Here is a 23,676-nt window from a genome sequence, read left to right as displayed (position 1 = left end):
ATCGTCCTCATATAAATTTTCTATATAAATTACATATTGACCCATTTTGTCAAATTCGTTAGTTTTGTTATTCTAATCTTCTATATTTCAATTTTTTGCCTATTTGTTCAAGAAGCTACAGAGAGCAACAATACAAGCAATAAACCCACCCTGTATTTGCCATTTCGCCTACCATTTTTGTCTGTTTTTCTTTACATAATTTTTCTTTGAAACCCATGAGCCTTTTTTCTCAGTTCACGCTGTTCTTAGGGTTTTCTAACTTGCTTCCAGCATTTTCTGACATGTGGATTTTTCTCAAAGAACTCCAAGCCCGTTATTTGGTGTGGAAAATGTCAGTGTTGCTAACAGAACTGCCTTCCTCTCCAAGACGTCTGCCCCCGCAGGCCGAATGCTGTGGGTTCTCTGGGCTACATCAAGCAGTTAATGCTCTCCGGGATGCATGAGTTTCTAGAAGTGCAGCTGACTAACGTGGGCTGAATGTACGCCACCCTCACAAAGTTCAAGTGCTGAAGCCCTAAGCTCCGATGGGGTGGCATTTGCAGAAGGGAGCTCTGAGAGGGTTAAATGAGGGTTAGATGAGGTGACGACTGGGAGAATTAGCACCCTTAAGGAAGAGACAGACAGACAGACGTCTCCCTCTGAGGGAACATACCCACGAAAGGCCATGGGACCACAGATCAAGAAGACCACCCTCAGGAAGCCGGCCAGACAGTTCCCACCAGGTAACACACCTGCCAGCACCTACACCTTGCACTCCCAGTCTCCAGAATTGTGATAAATACGTATCTGTCATTTGAGCTACCTGGCCTGTGATGTGTTGGTAAAGCCGCCATGAACTAAGTCAGTCACATTTCTAAATCAACCGTTCATGTAACCACCCACCCTGCTGGACTCAGTTTATGTTTACCTTGAAGTGGGACAGAATCATACATATTCTATCACACAAGGGCAGGCGTTGTGACACGGTAGGTTAAGTCACCACCTGCAATGCTGGTACCCCACATGGGATCTTTAAATCTTGTTTAAAAATCTTTAAAAGAAAATCTATTATGCAGGGTTTCCTGGGAGATCAAACTTTGCCTGAGGTTTCTGAAATTGTTTGTCTTCTTTCCAGTCCTTACCAGGCTTCCTGATTCCCCACACTATTTCCCCTGGCATTTCCGTGCTAATAAGTCACTTGCACCTCAACTCTTGGCTCCAGATCTGCTCTGGTAGATCCCAAACTAAGGCATCACTTGACTACTTAACTCATCATCTATTGTTCTGAGTGTAAAATTTTCCTACTCATCATTATGAAAAATATTAGACACATACTCAAAGTATTGTAAGCTAAATATTGGTGGTAATTTTTCTCTTTATGAATATTTCTAATTGACTGCATTCAAGGCATTGTATCCTTTTCAGTAGGATCATATAATCTGAACTCCTACACCTTTAAGACAATTCCTAAGCAAGGAATCTCCCATAGTTTCAAGTTTGCAGAAGCGTAGGAAGACAATCCGCCTTAAGCTACTTCTCTCACCTTATAATGGAAGGGTCACCATCTTAGTTCTCACAGTTTTAAAGACTTTTATTATTTGAGTGACTTAGAAGAGATATATTATCCACAGAATATTATACATAAAAAGAACACATTGTCATAGAATTTAGGGGTCATCAAATTCAAATTCACATATCTATAGAAAAGAAAAAAACCAGCATTTCTTAAATGCCATGCAAAACTTGGAGCTATCATCTAAAACCATTATTTTTCTCACTGTAAAGTACTTAGCATTGGCTACTTGCACCTGTTCTCAGATGACATCATCAGAGTGACTTAGGGTGAGAAATGTGTCGGGCACCCAGGCAGGCAAGGACAAGGAAGGGTAAGACGGTGCACTGAGAAGGTGAGAGAGATGAGGCTGGAACACATCCCCTTGGGAGGGTTCTGGGAGGGAGGGCAGTGTCTAAAAGAGACACAGAGCAGAACGGTCAGGTAGACACTCATCCCCGGGGTTGAATCCGAACAATCAATACAAGAACAGAAGGGATTCCACATTGATCTCCGAAGTTTCAGCCCCTCTGCCTTAATGGGTCCAGGATCTGGGCACACTGAGCAATAAAAGATGTACATCTTCACTCATGTTTAGTTCCCCATCTCAAGGCCAGTGTATGAAATATTATCTGTAAGCACAAGTGGAACTCCACTGGCCATAATATTGATCTGGAATTTCATTTTCCAATCCTTTATCAAAATGCTAATCTCTCAGGATGGATTCTCTTTAACTTCATAAACCTATTTCCAGTTGCTAAAAAGAAGAGTAAAAGTATTTTAAATAAAACCATCTCATCGCTATAGTTCACAGACTTTGACTAAGGATATAACATGGACAATAATGTTTTATCTTAAGCCTAATAATGAACATATAAAATATAACTCTTTGATTTGCTTTATAATTAATCAGGAATCAAATGATTGATTCTTCTAGAAAAATTAAGTAGAAGCCTGAATTCCTTGAAATTACTTTTGTATAAATTCCTTTTCTATTAATGTATACTGGCATATTTGGTGCTGTCAGGGTTGCTAAAATGGGGATCATTGGCAGAGTGAACTTAGCAGCAGGTTAATATTCACTTTGGACTATGGTTTTGACATACGTGTGACCATACCACAGTGTGATCCTCATTATCAATAAGATCAATGTCATCTCATGAACATCACCTGTTATCCCTATTCTTCCCATAGGAAATCAAAGTACAGAGTTTAAATATTTTGCTCATCCTCAATTAAATAAGAAGTACTATGGATTAAAATTAACAATATGAGTTGGGCCTTAAGCAGTGTTTAAGGTTTCCATATGGGAGTTCCTGGGTTCAATTTCCCAGTTCTGGCTCCCGATTCCAGTCTCCTGCTGACGCAGGTTCTGAGAGGCAGCAGTGATGGCTCAAGTCATTCGGTTCCTGCTACTGAGTTTCTGGTTCCTGGCATTGGCTCCAGCTCAGTCCTGGCTATTGTAGGCATTTGGGGAGCGAACTAACAGATGGGAGTTCTCTTTGTGTCTATCTATCCCTGTCTATTTGTTTCTCAAATAAACTCTAACAAAAAATTAAACCAAATAATAGTGAACTGATCCCAGATACATGTAAAACCAAAGTGACTACTGTTCGCTAATATTTTAGGATCCACAGTAGAGAATCCAAGACAGACAAGCAGAATGGAGGAGCTGAAGTTCAAATGTGTTGGGGAAGCTCCAATGCTGGACTACAGAGGTGACTCAGGGGTCTGACTGTTCTGCAAGGTGCTGGGTTTTTAACGTTCCTGCCTCAATGTGGTAAGCGCTACATATCTGCAGCTTTAGGGTAGGGCTCAGTCCTGGAGACAAGGTAGAGCATGAGGTTGAAATATCAGGCAAAGCTAATAAGAAGTGAGGTGCCACAGTTGGGACCAGCATGAAGGCACAGGGTCCTCATATTTCCAAAAACCATTCAGCACCCAAGGCCTCACTTGCACATCAGATCCGGAGTATGAGGGGGAAGCAGTGCGTTTCGGAGCAGATCGACTGCTGGCATCTGTTCTTCCCCAGTCTACGGCTGTGGGCAAGCCAAGTTCACTCACTGCACCCTGGGTCCGGGAGCCGCCCGGGAATCACTGCACAGCGGCAGTGCCAAACAGGCTCCTCTTTGCCGAGACGTGAGTCTTTCCCTCAGTGCTGCACCAACGCCGTCTCAGTACTTTCCTCAGAAGGTGCTGTGAAATACACTGATGCCACCAATTTTAAAAACCAAGAAATTTCATGTGATAGATTCAACGGCAGGAAACGCTTATCTCAAGAGAAGCACCCACCTCTTTCCATCCCTGGGGATCTGCCCTCCTAAGTCCCAGGGTAGGACTTCATTAGGCCTAACAGTCAGATGTGAATAAGCACAGGAACTAGGGGCAGTCAGAGCTGCCGTACAACTCCACGTAAGAGTTTATAAATTATCCTTTGTAGCAGTACTTCTAAGAATGTTCTTTGTTTCTGTTCGTTAATCAAGGAAACTGATATGCATACCGATAGACGCTTGATTTTTAACAGAAAAACCTACAGGTATTGGAAAAACAGCCCTTAATAAGCATTGAAATCAGACACAGTAAAAAGTTAACTGTAGTAACTAATAAGAAAACAAGATAATTAGAGCAATACAGTGTAATGAAATTCTGTGGATGTGAGAGCTCTTTTCCCACATATTTTCTTGTTCTATACTCATCATGTGATGATTTCAGGTGATAAGATGCCTACATGACGAGCTCAAGCGAGGTGCATGGTATAGAGACAAAGCATTAGGCTACCACCTCAACACCAGCCCTGGGCGACCCTCACAGTCGAGTTAATAGCTGAAATGGCTACAAACAGGCCACGGTGACAGAGCACAGATACGTTGAACAAAGGAGTGATTTATGTCCTGGGCAGGGCAGAGCCAAATGGATGACATTTCATCATACGACTCAGAATGGGGAGCTATTTTAAACTGAGAAACTGTTTATTTCTGAAATTTTCTGTTTAGTATTTTTAAGTGTAACCATGGAAAGAGGATAAGGAAGGGCTGTGGTCTAAAGGAAGAGAGATGTTTGATTCCATTTACATCACCAGAATTAGCAGGGAGTGATTTGTTTGGGGTATGTATAGTTAAGCCTGGATTACAGTTCTCAGAGCTATGAATTTTTTCAGGTTCAAGTTGATATGCCTCTTGCTAGTTCGAAGGAGGTAAAATGTTCTTGAAAATGACTGAAGTGAAACTGTCTTCTGGAACATCAGTGTTGAGAAAGAAGAGTCATTTACTCAGTGGCACAAGCAACACTCTGTTAGGGCTGCGGTGAGAAAGCCCCACAGACAGGCTTGGGCCCCATTTTCACAGGTTTTGCCCAGGGTACTGTGACAGCAAACAGTTGAGTTAGTCCCACACTTCCTGCCTGGCCAGTCTTAGGCTCAAAGTTTTCCAGAGTGCTAGGAAAAGAAGTCACTCCTGGGTTCTCATCCATCAACTTCCTGTTGCTAGAACTCAATATTTGATGCTGGGTAATAAGTAAAGAGGTTTGTTTATTTAGCTCACAGTTGTGGAGGCTGTACGTCTAAGACGGGGCAGCCCCCTCTGTGCGGTCTCTGATGAGGGCCTCCTTGGCTATCTTACAACATGGTAGCAGCAGCCCCGTGGGAACACAGGTGAGAGGGAGAGATCCCAGAGTGAGACAGGAAGCCCAAGAGGTTCAAGGGCCAGGCTTGCTCTTTCTTATAACAACTCATTCTCAGGAGAATTAGCTCATCTGCGAGTTCAGTACTAATACCTTCTGGGATGCAACTCCAATGGCCTAATTACCTAGCACCAAGCCCCACTTTTTAAAGGGCCCACCACCTCACAGCATCGTCAAAAAGGGATCAAGTTTCCTATACAAGTTGCCTTAGTAGACAAACCAAATCCACACCATAGCATCAGAACTTCTATTTTATTAACTGATACATGACCAGCTGACTTGATTGAACACCCTTCCCCAACCCAATCTAAATATGATGAGGAATGTTCCAATACTAGAAATAGCATATAGCCTTCCTAAATCACTCAAAATCTGACATTCCTTAATGAACTCTTCATGTAATTAATAGGGGAAAAAACGGAAAACTAAAGAAAGAGAAAAAAATGTAATCAACTAGGTTGACAAGGAGCAAAAGATAATTAAAATCATTCTGTTTTGTCTCTCAGCTTCATTAACATGCAAATGAGATTCATGAAGTCTGATATTGTGTTTCACCAAGAGCCACAGACATGAATTAAGAATGCAAAGGAGCCCCACTGATGGAGAGTCCTGATGAGTATATAAATTAATGAAAAAAAAGATTGGATCCAATTAATAACATATATTTTTGTGACTTATTGAACCTCAACAAATGAAATAAAGATACACAGATAAAGTCGATGGTTTGTCTCTTTCAGGAGACCCCATTCTGTGAAAGCTTTCAGTCCTCCAGGGCAGGGTGCTAAATGTTAAACTTTGCCAAGAAGTACAAGGCAGAGACCTTGGACTAAGGTCAATGTCAGAATACTGGCATTCCAACAGTCAGGGCCATGGCTGCGGGATCCAGAAGAGCCCTGTGAGTGGCCAGGAGAGTCTGTGTGCCAGGTCCCTCAGGGATTCAGAATTGCACATAGGGACAAATAGAAAAAACCAGAAAATACAAGCATTATCTAAACAAAGAGATTCAAGCCTTCCTGCCAAATTGCCCATTGGATGCAAGGATCTCAGTTTCCGCTCTCGACACTCAGATGCACATGAAAGTGGGGATCTCAGATAATATGATATGAATCTTCAGAATTATCCAGCTCACAAACCTATCAAAGTGCTACGCAAATATCTATTTTATAAATGTAACTGTATGATATATATATATATAATGTATACCAGATGGCAAACACAAAGATACATACACACACACACACACACACACAACAATGAGATCAAGAATAATAACAAGGAGTACATTGCAAAGAAGTAGCCAGAAGATCACAGAAAGAAAGGGTAACAAACAGGTGGAGCAGTTTTATTAACAGGGTTTTAATAACACCTGATTCCAGCACTTATTTTCTCACGGTTGTTAAAAATGTTTTCTGTCTTTGTAAGAGGGTACTTCAAACAGCCCATGGAAAATGGTATTAAAACATGTTTATTTGGGCACAAATTTTTTTTGAAAGCTGGGCGTAGTGTTTTCATAATTTGCATTTTTCACAAACTTTCTGAAGTCGCCTCCCCTGGCTGAAGCCTCTTTTATGTCCCACATGGGTGAGGACGATTTTCCCGAGCATATTGTGACACCGGCCACAATGATACTCTACAAGTGTGGTGTTTTGAAGTTCTCTCTTCTTTCGACAAGTGCCATTTAATTATCTTCACTTTCCTTTGAACATATTCAAGTAATCAAACACCACCTAGCTAAGAGAGAGTAAACAACATGAACTGAGCATTCCTAGAGGACCATGAGAGCTTCATTAAGTTCCTGCTCATCAACAGGGAAAAATCTCGTCAACCACATGGAGAATTAAAGAAACCGAGGGATTACTATTTTTTAATAACTAGCATCTTTTATAATTACTTCTTGCCAACTTATTCATTTAACCTGAAATACAAAGCCAATTATGTTTCTATCAGTGCTATATCCATACTGATTGTATAGGGTTGTAGAAAGATTTATTTTATAAGATCTATTAAAAGCTTGCTCTGTTGAAGGATCTCAATTCTTTAAATGTCAAGATGATGACTTAGGATTTTCCATTAGGATGTATCCCTTGGCCATTCCAGAATGGCAGCCAGTTAAGTTTTAACCATTTTCTTATTTGGAAATGTACTCTCTCATACAATATATCACGTATAATGATTTTATTATCCGAGGCTGGAAATGCAATGAGATTTCCCATGAAACGAACAGAGGAAAAAGCAAACTTACCATCTCTTCGATTCAGCCTTGCAAATCCAGGGCCGTGGCTGCTGGAGAGCTCGGAGGAGCTGCTGAATGCGGCCTGGGGCAGGGCAGCCACGAGCGGGTCATCGCAGGCATCTGCCAGGAGGAAGAGCGAGGCTGTGGTCAGCCGTGTGCGCACAGCAATCGCAACAAAAGACACGCAGGCCAAGGAGCGCAGTCAGCACCGGCACCCAGGCCCCGGGCTCTCCTCAACATGCAGGGTTCTACCGAAGGTCCCGCGACTTCCGGAAGGTAAGAAAATGAATGGAAAGACAGGAGACTGTGCAGAGGCGGGAAGTATCACAGAAATTCTAAAATAATACGCTAAGGGAGAATAAGTTCATTTAAACAGGAGACAAAAATGCCTCATCATAAAAGGAAAGGTTGAGCAATTTAAATATTTCAAAATTAAAAACCTGTGGTTTTCAAAAGACCTTGAAGAAAAAAAAAACTACAAAAATTAAGGAAAAAACTACAAAATGTAAAAGAAACATGAAAGAAACTTATGAAACAGGAAGGTTTGTAGAAACGTGTAAGTTTGTATCTTGTTTAAAAAAATGCATGAAGTACATATGAAAGAAACCTATAATCCAGTATATAATTAGGATTCCAAATAAATGAAAACAAAGAAATAAAGAAAAAAACTTTTAAATTTGAAAATACACTAGAATAGATGGCACAAGGTACAACCAGAGGCGTCACAGCACAGAATCTACATGAACTGGTGCTTTAACTTCTCTCTAGAAAGAAATGTAAACCAGGACTAGCCTTGGCTACTATGTGACAGACAGTAAATCAGCAAGCTGTAAGGAGTCTGACCATGCCAGGTCACCCAGAGAACGTGGGTCAAGAGACGCTCTAACCCAACGCCACTGGCAGCATGACCTCCAGCATAACTTTTTGAAAAGCAGTTTGTCGTTAGCTTGTATACGTGAACTCTGGCCTATCCCGCGTCCCGCAAGTCCACTTGGTAAGAAGGTCCTTCTGGGAAGAGCTTCCCCGGCATGCACCTGGTCTCAGGAGCTTTGCTTCTTACCCAGCGGTGCTACACAAATACTAGAATTTTTTTCTGTTCCATGAAAAAAAAAATTTGGGAAGTCCTGAGCCAGAGGAAACCTGCATTTGTACATCAACAGATAAGTATGATTTTTGACAACATTGCTTAGACTAGCAAAATACCATTAACAAGTCACACTTTCAGTGGCCAAAGGACAGATAGACAAATGATGGCACCCTTCACAGCTGAATCATATATAACAGGAAAAAGGCAACCACAGCAACAGAAAACACAATAGTCGGATCCTAGAAATACAATTTTTAGTGAAAAATATCAAGTTATGGAAGGTCATATACCATGGGATCATATATCATACAGCATGATAGCTTTGATCATAAATAAAAGCAACATGTTGTTTAGTAAGAGGTGATCTTTAAAAACTATTTTTCAAAAAGAAACAAAGATCATAAAATTCAGGTTCTGGGGCCAGCATTGTGGCATAGCAGATTAAGCCAAGGCCTGTGATGCTGGCGCCCCTGCCAGTGGGAGCCCGGCTGCTCTACTGGCTCCTAGCTTCAGAGCAGCTCTGCCCTTTGGGGCCATTTGGGAAGTGGATGAAAGCTATCTCTCCTTCTCTCCTTCCCCCCCTCTCTCCCTCTCTCCCTCTCTCCATCTCTCCCTCTCTCCTTCTCTACCTCTCTCCCTCTCTCTCATTCTGTAACTCTGCCTTTCAATTAAATAAATAGAGAGAGAGAGAGAGAGAGAGAGAGAGAGAGAAACTCAGGGCCAGAGTAACAGATGGAAGAAGGCAGAATGGGGATAAGTGATAAGCTCACCATCAGAAGGAATGGAATTAACCATGTTCTCACCTTGGTGTATGCAGTACATCCACGGGTTTCCATTTTATAATGATGTTTTATATATAGAAATACATGCACAAACTCATATATAATATAGTTATACATATCAGGCCGGCGCTGAGGCTCACTAGGCTAATCCTCCACCTTGCGGCACCGGCACATCGGGTTCTAGTCCCGGTTGCCCCTCTTCCAGGCCAGCTCTCTGCTGTGGCCAGGGTGTACAGTGGAGGATGGCCCAAATGCTTGGGCCTTGCACCCGCATGGGAGACCAGGAGAAGCACCTGGCTCCTGGCTTCGGATCAGCGCGGTGCGCCGGCCGCGGCGGCCATTGGAGGGTGAACCAACAGCAAAGGAAGACCTTTCTCCTCTCTGTCTCTCTCTCTCTCACTGTCCACTCTGCCTGTCAAAAAAAATAATAAATAAAAATTTAAAATAATATAGTTATATATATCAAAATGTGTCAAGATACATTTTAAAGCATGTATGCACCTATCAACTATTCTTTATGTATAGCATATGAGCATTGATTTTAATATAAAAATTAACTATAAGGAAAATATAAGAATAACATTTTGGGGCCAGTGCTGTGGCATAGCAGGTAAAGCCGCCACCTGCAGTGCCAGCATTCCATATGGGTGCCGGTTCGAGTCCCAGCTGCTCCACTTCTGATCCAGTTCTCTGCTATGGCCTGGGAAAGCAGTAGACGATGGCCCAAGCCTTGGGCACATGCACCTGTGTGGGAGACCTGGAAGAAGCTCCTGGCTCCTGGCTTCAGATCGGCGTAACTCCAGCCGTGGGGCCAACTGGAGAGTGAACCAACGGATGGAAGACCTCTCACTCCGCCTCTCCTTCTCTCTCTTTGTAACTCTTTCAAATAAATAAATTAAGTAAAAAAAAAAAAGGAATAGTATTGTTTTTGCTGTGTTGTCCACGCACACTTAGTTTATTTGACTGATTCCTTATTCTATGTAGTCATTAAAGTATTTCTCTTCATACAATTATTACATTGTCCCCATGCTTGGTGTAATCAGAAAAACAGTCCCCTGATAATTAGTAATCAACATATATCCATAATTAAAGTCTTGCAAGCCCATTATCTCAAAAGTTTTAATTGATAGTAATCAATTTAAGTTAAAGAAAATAAAGCTAAGAATTATCTGGATTCACCTGAAATTTTATGACAGTCATTGTGCCTGAATATAGCTTCTTCTCATATGCCTTTTCCAAGAATTTGCCTAAGGCAGAATCTTGCTTTATAAGATGGTCACATTTTTCATTAAAATCCACTTTCTCTCCTTTTACACCTGAAATTCTTTAGCTAACTCTTATGATAGACAGTTTCTGCATGTCTATTGATTGGCTTAAGTACTAACACCAGTGAATCCAGTTGTAATTCAAGTATTAGGCAGTGTATACATAAAAAGCCCTGCAACTCTTGGAGTGTTGAACAAAATTCTGATGACGCCCACATGGCTTTAGTAAGTTCTGGAAATGCTGGTGTGTGTCTGCACACACAAAGCAGTGCACTACCTTGATGAGAGGAGAGTACACGTGTGTATCTTTACTAGAACTGCAGATTTTTGAATCATTATCAGTATGCAGATGTGTGATGAAGAAGGGTGTTTAACTGCATTTCACAATCAATTATGCAGATCGAAGTCAATATTCAGCAGGTAAAATGCTCTATAGTACAATCACTCTAGAGGGCACATATTTATTGCCCATTTGTTTTTGCCAACGATAAAGTGAGAATCAATATTGCTCTACTTTTAGTTTTAAAAGAATGGTTTTTAAATTTTTCCATTTGTCAGGAATGGAACATGTGAAATGATAAACCCATCAAGGAAGGGTAGATTTGGGGCTTCCTATACTTGGGAAAGTTCTAGGTGTTGCCTTGGTGGTTACATGGAATTATTATTTTTCATCACGAGAACATTCAGGTATATTCTTGCACAATCAGACACACTTATGTATCAGCAAACTAATTAAGTTACTCTTTCATAACTAATAATAACTAGCACAAAACAAGAAGTTCATGGGAACATGGAATGAAAGGAGTTTATTTTGGACTTGGAAAACATTTCAAAATCCATGCACAATTTTTTTATACATATTCCGTGAACTTTGGAGAGCATGCTGTGCAAAGAACAGAAAACATTTCACACACAGTAACCTTTTAGCCCTCCTCACTGAGGGACTGACACTGAAATTATCCCACACACGGGGCCATGGAGGCTCAGACGGATCAGTCTGCTCTTCTCATTGTGGTAGAGCCAGGATCTTGACAAGACAAGCTGGAGCCCAGAACTCAATGTGTAAGAACACTATGCTTCTAATTATTATTGCTTCAGGTTGGGGAGTAGGAATTTCATCAGACAGCATAATGGCATGAATAAAACATCTCTCGAGGGGTTGTATACTCGAGTTCCAGGTTTGCCACATTATTTATTACCCATTTGATCTTCAGTAGTCTCGACACAAGGGGAGAAAGACTTCAGGCAGCAAAAATGCGTCTGCAATAACTATAAGGAATATTTCCCTCTAGACATGAAATGGAATTCTGGATTAAGTATCAGTCTCCTGTGAATTTAATTCTAGAAAAAAAAAATGGTTTCTCTGACTGCACCAGTGAGATGCAGGTTCTGGACTTGGAAAGCTGAGGACCACATCCCAGGTCAAAGGTTCTTAACCGGAGACGACTTTTTCCCAAGGTGACGCTCAGCTGTATCTGGAGCACTGTGGGCATTACAACCGGCAGAGGGGGTATTACTGACGCCCAGCAGAGTGAAGCCAGGCACAGGTGAACCTGATAAACCTCCTGCGATGCATCCTCACAGTGCAGAATTTTCTGGCCCCAAATGTCTACACCACTGAGCTTGAGAAATACAATTCCACACGCTAGTGAATCAGACTCGGTGATGAGTCTTCTGGATTAATCTCTCAGCTGAGACTCTGCCAGTTCAGTGATTATTAGCTCTAGTTTGTCATTTTTCAGGTGCAAATAGTGATCTTTCCAAGCATATAAGTGCACAGGTGTTTAAGTGAGGAGCTTTGCAAATATGAAATAATGTGCTATTTCAACTCAAAACATAATCGTGTTATGTTATTAGCTACTTTATTTTTTACTAAAGTAATTTATTTATTTGAAAGCCAGAGTTGCACAGAGAGAGGGAAAGACAAGAGAGAGAGAAAGCTCCTCCATCCGCTGTTTCACTCCCCAGATGGTAGAAACGGCCAAGGCTGAGTCAGGCCAAGGCTGGGAGCCAGGAGCTGCGTCTGCATCTCCCTCGTTACCCCTAATTAAGCACTATATCAGATTGTCATATTACCTGCTCCCTTCACTACTGTAACTCAGCCAACATTCTTTGTGGGCAGAGATGGGCATGAAAACCCCACCCACTATTGGAATTTAGTAATATGACATCAAACATTTCATGGAAGCATGGAAAATTCAAAATGGCAGCCTGCTACATTGGGTTGTTAATCCTGGCTTTCTTAAGTTGGAGCCAGAAATGAGCACTACTTTTAATACTTTAAGCTTATCAAAATTTATATTATATTTGGTTTGATTTTTTCATAGTCATACAAGAATTTCCACATTAATCATGCTTATAAGTTAGAAATAGTAAAACCATCACTTTTAGTCTTTCTGGTAAATTTTTTTTTACATATCGATATATTTGGGAATTTTAGTGAATTTTGTAAGAAAATCCAAATTAGAGGGGTTGGCACTATGGCCGAGCGGGTAAAGCCATCGCCTGCAGTGCCAGCATCCCATAAGGGTGCCGGTTCAAATCCCAGCTGCTCCACTTCTGATCCAGCTCTCTGTATGGCCTGGGAATGCAGTACAAGATGGCCCAAGTCCTTGGGCCTCTGCACCCACATGGAACACCTGGAAGAAGCTCCTGGCTCCGAGCTTCAGATCAGCCCAACTCCAGCCATTGTGGCCAACTGGGGTGTAAACCAGCGGATGGAAGACCTCTCCCTCTCTGTCTCTCTCTCTCTCTGCCTCTCCTTCTCTCCTTCTCTCCTTCTCTGTCTCTGAATTTCAAATAAATACACAAATCTTTAAAAAAAGAAAATCCAGATTAGAGATAACTGCCTAACACATTGAGACCACTTCATACACACACACAAAGTTACACAAATACATGGATTTCAGGTCTACTTTTCCGAAAAGTCACCACGTACTCTTCACACAGGAGAAAAACTTACTGTCATTAAGAAGACAGCAACGAACGAGACCTCCAGCAAACTGTATGAACTTGCTCAACAGCCTCTCACAAATCAAGATGCAAGCGGTACTGAAAGCAGCCTACTCTAGCAAGACAGAAAGGATTTGTTTTTCAAAGCACTCTAATGCGGAATTCTCATAAGTAAGTAAAAGCTGTTCAGTCTTTAATAAAAGCAATTCAATTTTCTTAAGCTTTGTGTAATATTATCTTTACTAAGATAATAGGGATGTATGATTGGGTGCTTATTTTCTCGGTGCTTTACATATATTAGCTCATTTGCTATGGACGAATTCCAGGTACTACTTGATACTGTTAACTCCTGGGACAACAGAGGAAAAGAGGACACAATAGTTTGGTTTTGTTTGTTTTGACAGGCAGAGTTAGCCAGTGAGAGAGAGAGAGAGAGAGAGAGAGAGAGAGAGAGAGAGAGAGAAAGGTCTTCCTTCCATTGGTTCACTCTGCAAATGGCCGCTACGGCCGGAGCTATGCCGATATGAAGCCAGGAGCCAGATGCTTCTCCTGGTCTCCCATGGGGTGCAGGGTCCAAGCACTTGGGCCATCCTCCACCTCATTCCCGGGCCACAGCAGAGAGCTGGACTGGAAGAGGAGCAACCGGGACAGAACCGGCACCCCCATGGGGACTAGAACCCGGGGTACCAGCACCACAGGTGGAGGATTAGCCTAGTGAGCCGTAGTGCTGGCTGACACAATAGTTAAAAAATTCACTATTACTTATTTATTTAACAACTGAGTAATTTACATTATAATTATAATTATTATATAAAATATTTATTATTTTATTAATAGCTGTCAATATTAGTTATTAATATAAATTAAATATATTTATACTTTTGGTATTGTTTATTTTAATTATGTAATTATAATAAGGACATGTGATGAAAAGATTGTAGAAACAGTATCTCAACCCAGGGCCTGATATCACCTATGCTAAGCCAGTACACTGTTGGAACAAATACTGGTAAACTAATACATACTTGACCAAATAATTAGCTACAGCTGATTTTCTGCAGCATTCAACTTGGCTGCCGCAGAGTGACCACCTCCACTGTTATTTGAATGATCTGTCAACATCAGTTGTATATCTGCTAATGAATTTAATTCCCATAAGAATATGCATTGGAGGATAGGACAGCAGGATGAAATAGGAGAAGACAAATAGCATACGTGCTTAAAGTCTAGAATTCCAAGGCTCTAGAAGCAGGGGCAGGAGCTTTCACAGGGAGCTTTGAAAGCATAGGAATCTAATCCCTTTTCAAAAAAAACCTTATTGGACCTAGACAAAATATTCCATTGACAGATTTAGGATAAAAGCCTTCCTTTCAAGAAATGATTTCCTCGAACAAAACACTTTATTCTCATCTATATTGTTTAAATCACCATCTAGTTGAAATTGGAAATCACCAACCAATTTAAGAAAGAAGGTGTGGGGCCGGCGCCGTGGCTCACTTGGCTAATCCTCCACCTCGTGGCGCTGGCACACCGGGTTCTAGTCCCGGTCAGGGCGCCGGATTCTGTCCCGGTTACCCCTCTTCCAGGCCAGCTCTCTGCTGTGGCCAGGGAGTGCAGTGGAGGATGGCCCAAGTGCTTGGGCCCTGCACCCGCATGGGAGACCAGGAGAAGCACCTGGCTCCTGCCTTCGGATCAGCACGATGCACCGGCCGCGGCAGCCATTGGAGGGTGAACCAACGGCAAAGGAAGACCTTTCTCTCTGTCTCTCTCTCTCTCTCACTGTCCACTCTGTCAAAAAAAAAAAAAAAAAAGAAAAAAAAAAAAAAAAAGAAAAAGAAAAAAAAAAGAAAAAAGAAAGAAGGTGTGGGATCACAACAAAATATTTCAAAAATACAGTATACGAGGAAGATTTCATCCAGAAATTTGGACAACAATGTTGTTTTCTAATCATAAATCCAATCCCAGTTGCTTCCTCACCTTGTCCAGGTCTAATTTAATGATTCTGAGGAAAATGCTTCCTCCTTGAAGCAACATGACACAAAACCTAGCAACTGATCTCTCTTTCCGGCCCAATAACAGGCCCAGTATACAAACAGATAATGGCCAGGCTAAGGGGAAAAACAGAACCTGTGGCAACCAGTGCCAGAAGACAACCTATTATCTCCCGTAACCAGTCCAGGAAGCCAGAAAACTACATGTAGCAAGCAGTGCAGGAACCCATGTAATAACTCCTGTAGCAATTGGCCATTAAACACCAGGACATGGTTAATAACTTATAGCTTCCCTGATATATGTCCTTGCTTCTAATTTATGTGTGGCTAAATGTAGTTAATAGAGATTTAGAAACAGTAGGGAAAATAAAATACATACTCCCAACCAATCACATTCGCTGTCCTGCCTCTTCTGAATCTGTCCACAACCTTCTCAGGCCAACAGCTTCCAATCAAGCACACCTGAATCTTTTGCATTTGTCCACACTCAAACTTGCCTCCCCTCTGCTGCCTCTGAGTCTCTGCCAAACCCAAGTGATGACGGCTGGCTCCCCTGCCGTGGTCAACCCTGAATTCATAGTCTTGTTCTCATTTGGATGCTCTTCATTTATTTCCACCTGCAAGCTCTTTCCAGCTCTGCCATCTCTTCATCATAACATCATCACATCAACCAAAGAAAATCCACCAAAGCCTACTGTGAGAGCCAGCAGTAGACCCAGATATGTCGGAAAAGCAGCCAACCTCCTGATAAAAAAATATTGCAGATCAGCCCCACGATGTCTCATCAGAGGTAGTCACCTCAGTAATTCACCGTAGCTGCTCACAGAATCACGTATCACAAGGGAGAGACACAAAACTTGCCACAACTGCATCCCACAACCAACACTGTGCTAGTGTAAACCACTGAAATAGACTTGCAAATTAATTCCTAGCTATGGAGAGTTTTGCTCCTTTCTCAAATGTCTTTTTGCTTCCCATACTGTTTCACAGGGCTTTTTAAAGACTGGAGAAACAGCTACGATATCGCACCCCGTCTTCGTCTGCTTATGAAGCCACGTCCGTGGACAATGAGTGGAGGTAGCTGCAATACAAGAAAATTCTGTTGAGAAAGAAGGAAAAGGGGCCAGCGCTGTGGGGTAGCAGGTAGAGCCACTGCCTGCAGTGCCAGCATCCCATATGGGCGCCGGTTCAAGTCCCAGCCGTTCCACTTCTGATCCAGCTCTCTGCTATGGCCTGGGAAAGCAGTAGAAGATGGCCCATGTCCTTAGGCCCCTGCACTCACATGGGAGACCTGGAAAAAGCTCCTGGCTCCTGGCTTGGATCGACGCAGCCCCAGCCATTGCGGTCAACTGGGGGGTGAACCAGTGGATAAAAGACCTCTGTGTGTGTGTGTGTATGTGTGTGTAACTCTTTCAAATAAATACATAAATCTTTTAAAAAATAAAAGAAGAAAAAAGAATACATCTTGGGGGAAAATGATAATGCCAGGGGACTTGAATAAAATTTAATTTTTCATAAAAACAGGTGACAAGAGGCTTCATCCTCTTATCATTACCTAAACTAACATTTCAACACAACTAAATATCACTGAGAGTAGAATATTACTACATTATTTAGTAACTTTGAGTATTAATTTGACTTTGACCTGCTAATTAACATCAACTGGAGGGTACTGGTTTTAGATATATTAAACAAGACAAACCTGATCTCCTAGCTGTCAATCGATGACTTCTGTCTAAAAAGCAACATATTGTTCCAATCTGAAACAAGTAAATAACCGTATATTTTCCTCGAGCTGAACTAAATACCAGGATCACTTTCTAGTTGTCAAATAACTCATGTAGGCAGCAGCTCATAAGTTTTTACATGTTTTATCCTGCATAAACAATGGGTAAATTGTATATATAATCGTTAATACTCTGATGTTAATGGGGTAAGCTTTCATTTGGAGACAAACACTGGCTTACGTGCTCCATGTTACAGCCCTACTTTAAATAGCTTTGCCAATTAATCTTCACAAATTAATGGATTAATGGGAAGGCAGTTAACTTTTAATGACAGCACAGCCAGAGGCTGATTGATTTTAGAGGTTTAATAGCAACTATTTAAAGTTCAGATATTAGGACAAAGAGACCTGCAAATCCACCAAACAAAGCCAACCAAAGGTGAAGAGGTAGAAGAAATAATTTTCAAAACAGAAAGAGTGTATCAGAGCACTGGGAGACTGCACACATCACCGAATTTTTTAATGACAGATAATTTGGCCACATGTGACAATCGGTTGTCTAATTCAGTAACAGGAATAATGGAAAGAATATCCCTGAGGAAAAAGCTTTTCTGTGGTTTAGTAGACGTGGATTTAAGGTAGAAGCTCGGGAGAATTAATGGACCAAAAGTTAATGGTTTTGAGAAATCTAGAAGTGTTGAAACACATTACCATTTTTTTCAACAATGATGACATCCATTTATTCTCTATCCATTCCACCACAAGCATTTGGCTAGATTTGCCCATTGATAGGTGAACAAAATTGTAGCTACTGTGTATTCATATTGTTGTTTTCATCAATGTGGAGATGCAATGTTTTCCATATATTTTTATCCATTCTCAGTTTCTGCAAACTGTCACTAGCCTCCATTTTTTCACTTAGAAACATAATTTACATTAGTTTCAATATTGCATGAGGATATATTGTTGGTCAAATGTATTTGATTTAAATGCCTTTTCTGGTTTATGTTCATTTTTCAGTTTGTTCAGGCCTTTTAAATTATTCAGTAAGGTATTTGTGTTATTGTTGTTAGGTTACAGATATATGTGTATCTACTGTAATAAAACAGAGTCCTCTGTACGTGATCTGTTTAAGCAGAAATGACACAGGAGACAGGATGAAGTGCCAACTCGGGATCTGGATTCTGAGAAGCCTGTCTTCCACTTCTTGCTCTGGGACTACCCAGAGTCTGATACTTACTGCTTCAACCTAACGCACCTCCACGTACAGAGTGAAGAAATAGCCCCTTCACAGCAGAACTGCAAGAACTTACGGTATGAAATAGACGACATCCAGAAGGACAGAGTAAGTGCTAAAAACAATTTATCCCCTTTCTTCCTCCTCTTCCCCATACTACTGAGCAAAGAAAATGGGTTTCTCACAAGAGGTTACTCCTATATCTGCCTTGAATACAAGACCTGGAAATGAGTGTGATGGATGGCTCCAGAACACTTGTGGGAACGCCACATCCATGTCAAACCTGTCCCCGCCCCCGGAGGCAGGGGAGGCACCGTGACTCCTCTCTTCTTACTCCCCACCTTCCAGTGCTGACTGGAGCACCACTTATATTCCCTACTTTACACTTTGGATATTTTGCCTTCTGCAGCCATTCCTACTGGATATACCACAATTTCAGTGTTCAGGAGCCCATCAGGTTTTCCTGAATCATTTAGGGTTTTTCTTTTTTCTTTGCTTAGGGTCAAGCTGAATGATAAGGGCCCACTGCTTATATATAGTGGAAAACAATTATGTAAAAAAGACAGATCCCCAGCCAGCAGAGGGAAACTTGTGAAATGTTCATAATTAAAGTCTGCAACCCATTAAGAAGAGTGGGCCTTGCCTAGACACCCACCATTTAGTCCTCACGGCTAAGCCATGAAAATAAATTCACTTTCAATGAGCACTCAAGTGCTTATTAATTACTAATAAGCTAAACTAAGAATGAGGAATTTAAAAATCATATATTCAACAGCCTTAAATATTTAAAATAAGTGAAGAAAATAAATGAATTTTGTGCTCAACTTAGTCAAACAATGAAATAAGCATAAGGAAAGCATAGGAAAGAATAAGTAAAAATGAGAGCTAGTCAATTGAAAACACAGCAAGAACAAAATAAATATACCCAGGATCTGGCTCTTGGGAAGAGGAACACAATAAATTATACCAAAAAATTGGATTTTGTATTCTTATGGAGCAAAGTATGATGAAAATATAAATACGCAAAGGGAGAGTTAAACTAGAGAGAAAATAATACACTTGTTCTTCCTTTTTTAATAGGTTCATATAAAAAGTCTTAAGTGAGTTGCCATACTTGTTTTTTCCTCAAAGCTTTTTACATATGTCACATTAACTGTCATTTCACACAGAAACCAGACTACAGCATGGCACACTGACTACAAGTGTGACTTCTGCAGCCATGCACCTTGCGTTCAAGTCTTGCCTCTGCCGATTGTTATCTCCACTTGGATGTGGTATATATACTGCTTTCCCTCGTCTCTAAGTGGTAACATGAGAAGGATAGCACTGACGTAAGCAGGAATTTCTGACAGTTAAATGTCAGCAGAGTATTTAGTGTCGGAGTACTGGGTAGGTGCTTGTGATGGCTACATTAGTGTTTAGTATTACAAACCCAAAATAACTCAAGAGTTAGAAATGAATTAAATTCAGCTAGATATCTCTTACAAAATCTTAGAAAAACTCTTCCTTGAAGAGGAGAGAGAGAAGGCAATATCCAAATTTTCAAACAACAGCTCCCCTCAGCAAAGTGGGGCTTTACAGAATTACTACCCTGAAAAAGAAACTTAACTGTCCTCAAGCTGTGCTGTTTTTCTGTTCTGGAGTGAATTTTAATGATTTAGTAGTCCATAGTTTTCTTGGTCTCTTTTGAGCTTTTAGAGTTACTTGTTTCATTTAATCCAAACAATTTAAGACAGCACATGATAGCAAAATTAAGTGGCCTCAATTCATAAGGAGAGTGGAAAGGAACCGAAAGACTGAATCTTTATCTGGACTCCTTTGAAAACGAAGTCGGGATGTTTAGAGCATTCATGCTGTGCTGACTAAACCCTGTGTGTGTGAAGTTACAGCCACAGTGTCCTCCTAAGTATGTGCTCTTTCCATTAACTGATATTTTTGACCTGAAATTGCCATGTTTTAGACGCTGATTCCTGGAGGGAAAATTGGGTAAGCCTCAATTCAGTTCTTATTCTAGTCATATTAGATATTTCAACATCACTGAACAAATACTCCATTTTATTACTAAATTATTTTGAGAGTTGTTATTTGTATCTACAAATATCACACTTGAAGATGAAGGCTGAAAGGCTTCACAGTGGTAAGGAATGAGTCTGCAGATAAATGCATTTTAATAGGGGAGTCCTTACAGCTATTGTAATAAACTGCTATGTCTCAGCCAGGGGACAAAGCATCAAGCCACTGGAAACAGTAAGTATCTCTCAGCACTAACATGTAAGATTAGATGGAGGATATTTCCATTTCAAGGGCCAAGATTATCTCGTTTGATTTCATAATCAAGCCAGGGACAAACTTGGCTGGCCTTAGAAGTCTGTTCCCACTGTTTTGGCAGCTTAGTTAAAAGCTGGCTGAGCAGGTGTGAATTACTCAAGGTTGGAGCAGCCTGAGCTCTGGGGCGGCCCCATTTCCAGCAATGCCACATTCCTTACCGAGTAACCATCACCAGGACAAGGACACTTGGATGGTCTCAGCTGCTGATCCCTCTAAAAAGATAAGCATCTTGGGACAGAACTGTCTACCATGAAGACAACCAGGTGTGTAAGTCCCTCAGGAGAGAGAATCCCAAGACAGCCCCTCAAGGCCCCGTCATTTTGTACTATATACCTTGTGTAATCCTCTTCCCTGTGGTGCAGGTGAAATTTAATAGATGGATTATCACACCTGTGACAATATGAGGGTACTTCATAAAGATTGTGGAAAAAATGAACTTAAAGGGTAAGTTTAATTTGAAGCCAATACCACTTTGAAGTCAATGCATAGTTTTTTAATAATATGCATTTTCCATGAATATTTTGAAGACCTTTCACATAGATTTCAAGTTGGGGTTTTTAGATCAAAAGGAGGTTGCCTTTCAACTCCATTTTCCAGCAACTTTTTAAAGTGTCTTTGCAGATGACATTATACTGAAAAGGAGATTTGAGAGACAGAGTTCTTTACTTAATGTCTTTAATGCAATTGACTTTGGGGTACTTAAAAGGGAGATCCTGTGTGGTGTGACCTAATCAGGGGAGCCCGTCACAAAGTCTAAAGGTTGGAGACTCAAAGAAGTCCAAGAGACAGGAAGCTCAAGAGAAATTTCTCCTACTGACCCTGAAGGAGAAAACCACCATGTTGGGAAGAGGGTCAAAGGGCAAGAAATGGTGGGTGGTCCTTTTGGATGGGAGAAGGGTCCCAGGTGACAGCAAACAGGAAAGTGGGAGCCTCAGCTACAGGTAACTGAATTCTCTAACGAACTGGTAAGCTCGGAGAGGATTCTAAGCCTCAGAGGAGATGATACAATGCCCTCTTCATGTTTTCAAGTCCTTCAACTCTTCTCAAAACTATTGCAACAGCATCCTGATACATCTCCTGTGCAACTAAACCAAATATTGGCAACTTGTTTACCTCCAGGTCATTCAATACGTGTGAGTCCACATGCTATGTTCAGATACCACCATATTGTTAATTTGTCATAGATGCATGCACCATGACTTAAATTTTTTGAAAATCAACTATTTAAAAATAGAAACACATGTTTCAATTCTTTTGTATATCCTACTTTCATCCACTTTGGGCCATAAAACACAATTTTTAAAAATTCTTTGACTTTAGAATTTAAAAATCACTAGTTTAAAAATAATGCTTGGAGGCCGGCGCCGTGGCTCACTAGGCTAATCCTCCGCCTTGCAGCGCCGGCACACCGGGCTCTAGTACCGGTTGGGGTGCCGGATTCTGTCCTGGTTGCCCCTCTTCCAGGCCAGCCCTCTGCTGTGGCCAGGGAGTACAGTGGAGGATGGCCCAAGTGCTTGGGCCCTGCACCCCATGAGAGACCAGGATAAGTACCTGGCTCCTGCCATCGGATCAGCGCGGTGCAGCCATTGGAGGGTGAACCAATGGCAAAGGAAGACCTTTCTCTCTGTCTCTCTCTCTCACTGTCCACTCTGCCTGTCAAAAAATAAAAATAAATAAATAAAAATAATTCTTGGGTTTTTAATATAATCATATTTTAAGTGCCAACTATTTTTTTCCCCTCAAGACACCATGATTTAAAAAAGGACAATAATTCCTATAGAAAAGACAAAACTTGTAAGCCTCATTTCTTGGGAAAGACCCCAGAAGCACAGGCAATCAAAGTCAAATTGACAAATAGGATTACATCAAGCTGAGAAGCTTCTGCACTGCAAAAGAAACACTCAGCTAAGTGAAAAGACAACAGACAGAATGGAAGAAAATATTTGCAAGCCATGCAACTGATAAAGGGTCTATAGAGAGCTCAGGAAACTCAACAACATCAAAACAAATAATCCAGTTAAGAAATGGGCAAAGATTCTTTTTTCAGGGAAATGCAAATGAAAACCACAATGATGTTTCAGTTCACTTCAGTTAGAATGGCTCTCATACAGAAATTAACAAACAATAAATGCTGGTGAGGATGTGGGGGAAAAGGTACCCTAATCCACCGCTGGTGGGAATGTAAACTGGTGCAGCCACTGTGGAAAACAGTATAGAGATACCTCAGAAATCTGAATATAGACCTACCATATGATACAGCCATCCCACTCCTGGGAATTTACCCAAACCAAAGGAAATCAGTATATGAAAGAGTTATCTGTGTCCCTACATTCATTGCAGCATAATTCACAATAGCTAAAATATGGAATCAAACCAGATGTCCATCAACTGTTGACTGGATAAAGAAATTATGGAATATATACACTATGGAGTACTACTCAGATGCAAAAAAAAAAAAAAAAATGAAATCCTGTCTTTTGCAACAAGATGGACTCAACTGGAAATCATTATACTTAGTGAAATAAGCCAGTCCCCAAAAGACAGATGTCATGTTTTCCCTGATCTGAGGTAACTAATAGAGTACCTAAAATGTAATGTATTGCAATAAAATGGAAATTTTGAGATTAAAGTTTACAGCCCTTCTCTCTTCTGTTGAAGACAGTGTTTTTTTTTTCTTCATACTATTTGTTGAACTCTTTCATTTAGTGTAGGGTTAATTATATGAACATTAAGTAAATTGAAAATAGATCTTTGTAAAAATGAAGAGTGGGAACAGGAGAGGAAGGAGGAAGTGTTGGAGCATGGGTAGGAGGGATGGTGGGGTGGGAAGTGTCACTAAGTTCCTAAATCTGTATATGTGAAACAC

At 41.0% G+C, this 23,676-nt stretch overlaps 1 protein-coding gene across 4 annotated transcripts in view; it reads right to left on the bottom strand.

The window, feature by feature from the left end:
• Positions 1 to 23,676, bottom strand: part of CNTNAP4 (contactin associated protein family member 4) — a 444,592-nt gene that overhangs the window by 247,698 nt on the left and 173,218 nt on the right. For all 4 annotated transcript variants that reach the window (XM_070062760.1, XM_051847278.2, XM_070062759.1 and 1 more), the window contains exon 2: positions 7,452 to 7,562. Coding sequence is in view for 3 of the 4 variants with exons in the window: in XM_051847278.2 (XP_051703238.2) it covers positions 7,452 to 7,562 (111 nt within the window). In the remaining variant the exon portion in view is untranslated. The remainder of the gene's footprint in view (positions 1 to 7,451; positions 7,563 to 23,676) is intronic.

The sequence above is a fragment of the Oryctolagus cuniculus genome, chromosome 18, assembly GCF_964237555.1.
Source record: "Oryctolagus cuniculus chromosome 18, mOryCun1.1, whole genome shotgun sequence".
Lineage (NCBI taxonomy): Eukaryota > Metazoa > Chordata > Mammalia > Lagomorpha > Leporidae > Oryctolagus > Oryctolagus cuniculus.
The sequence above is the reverse complement of the archived record's forward strand: the minus strand, read 5'-3'. Positions and strand labels throughout refer to the sequence as shown.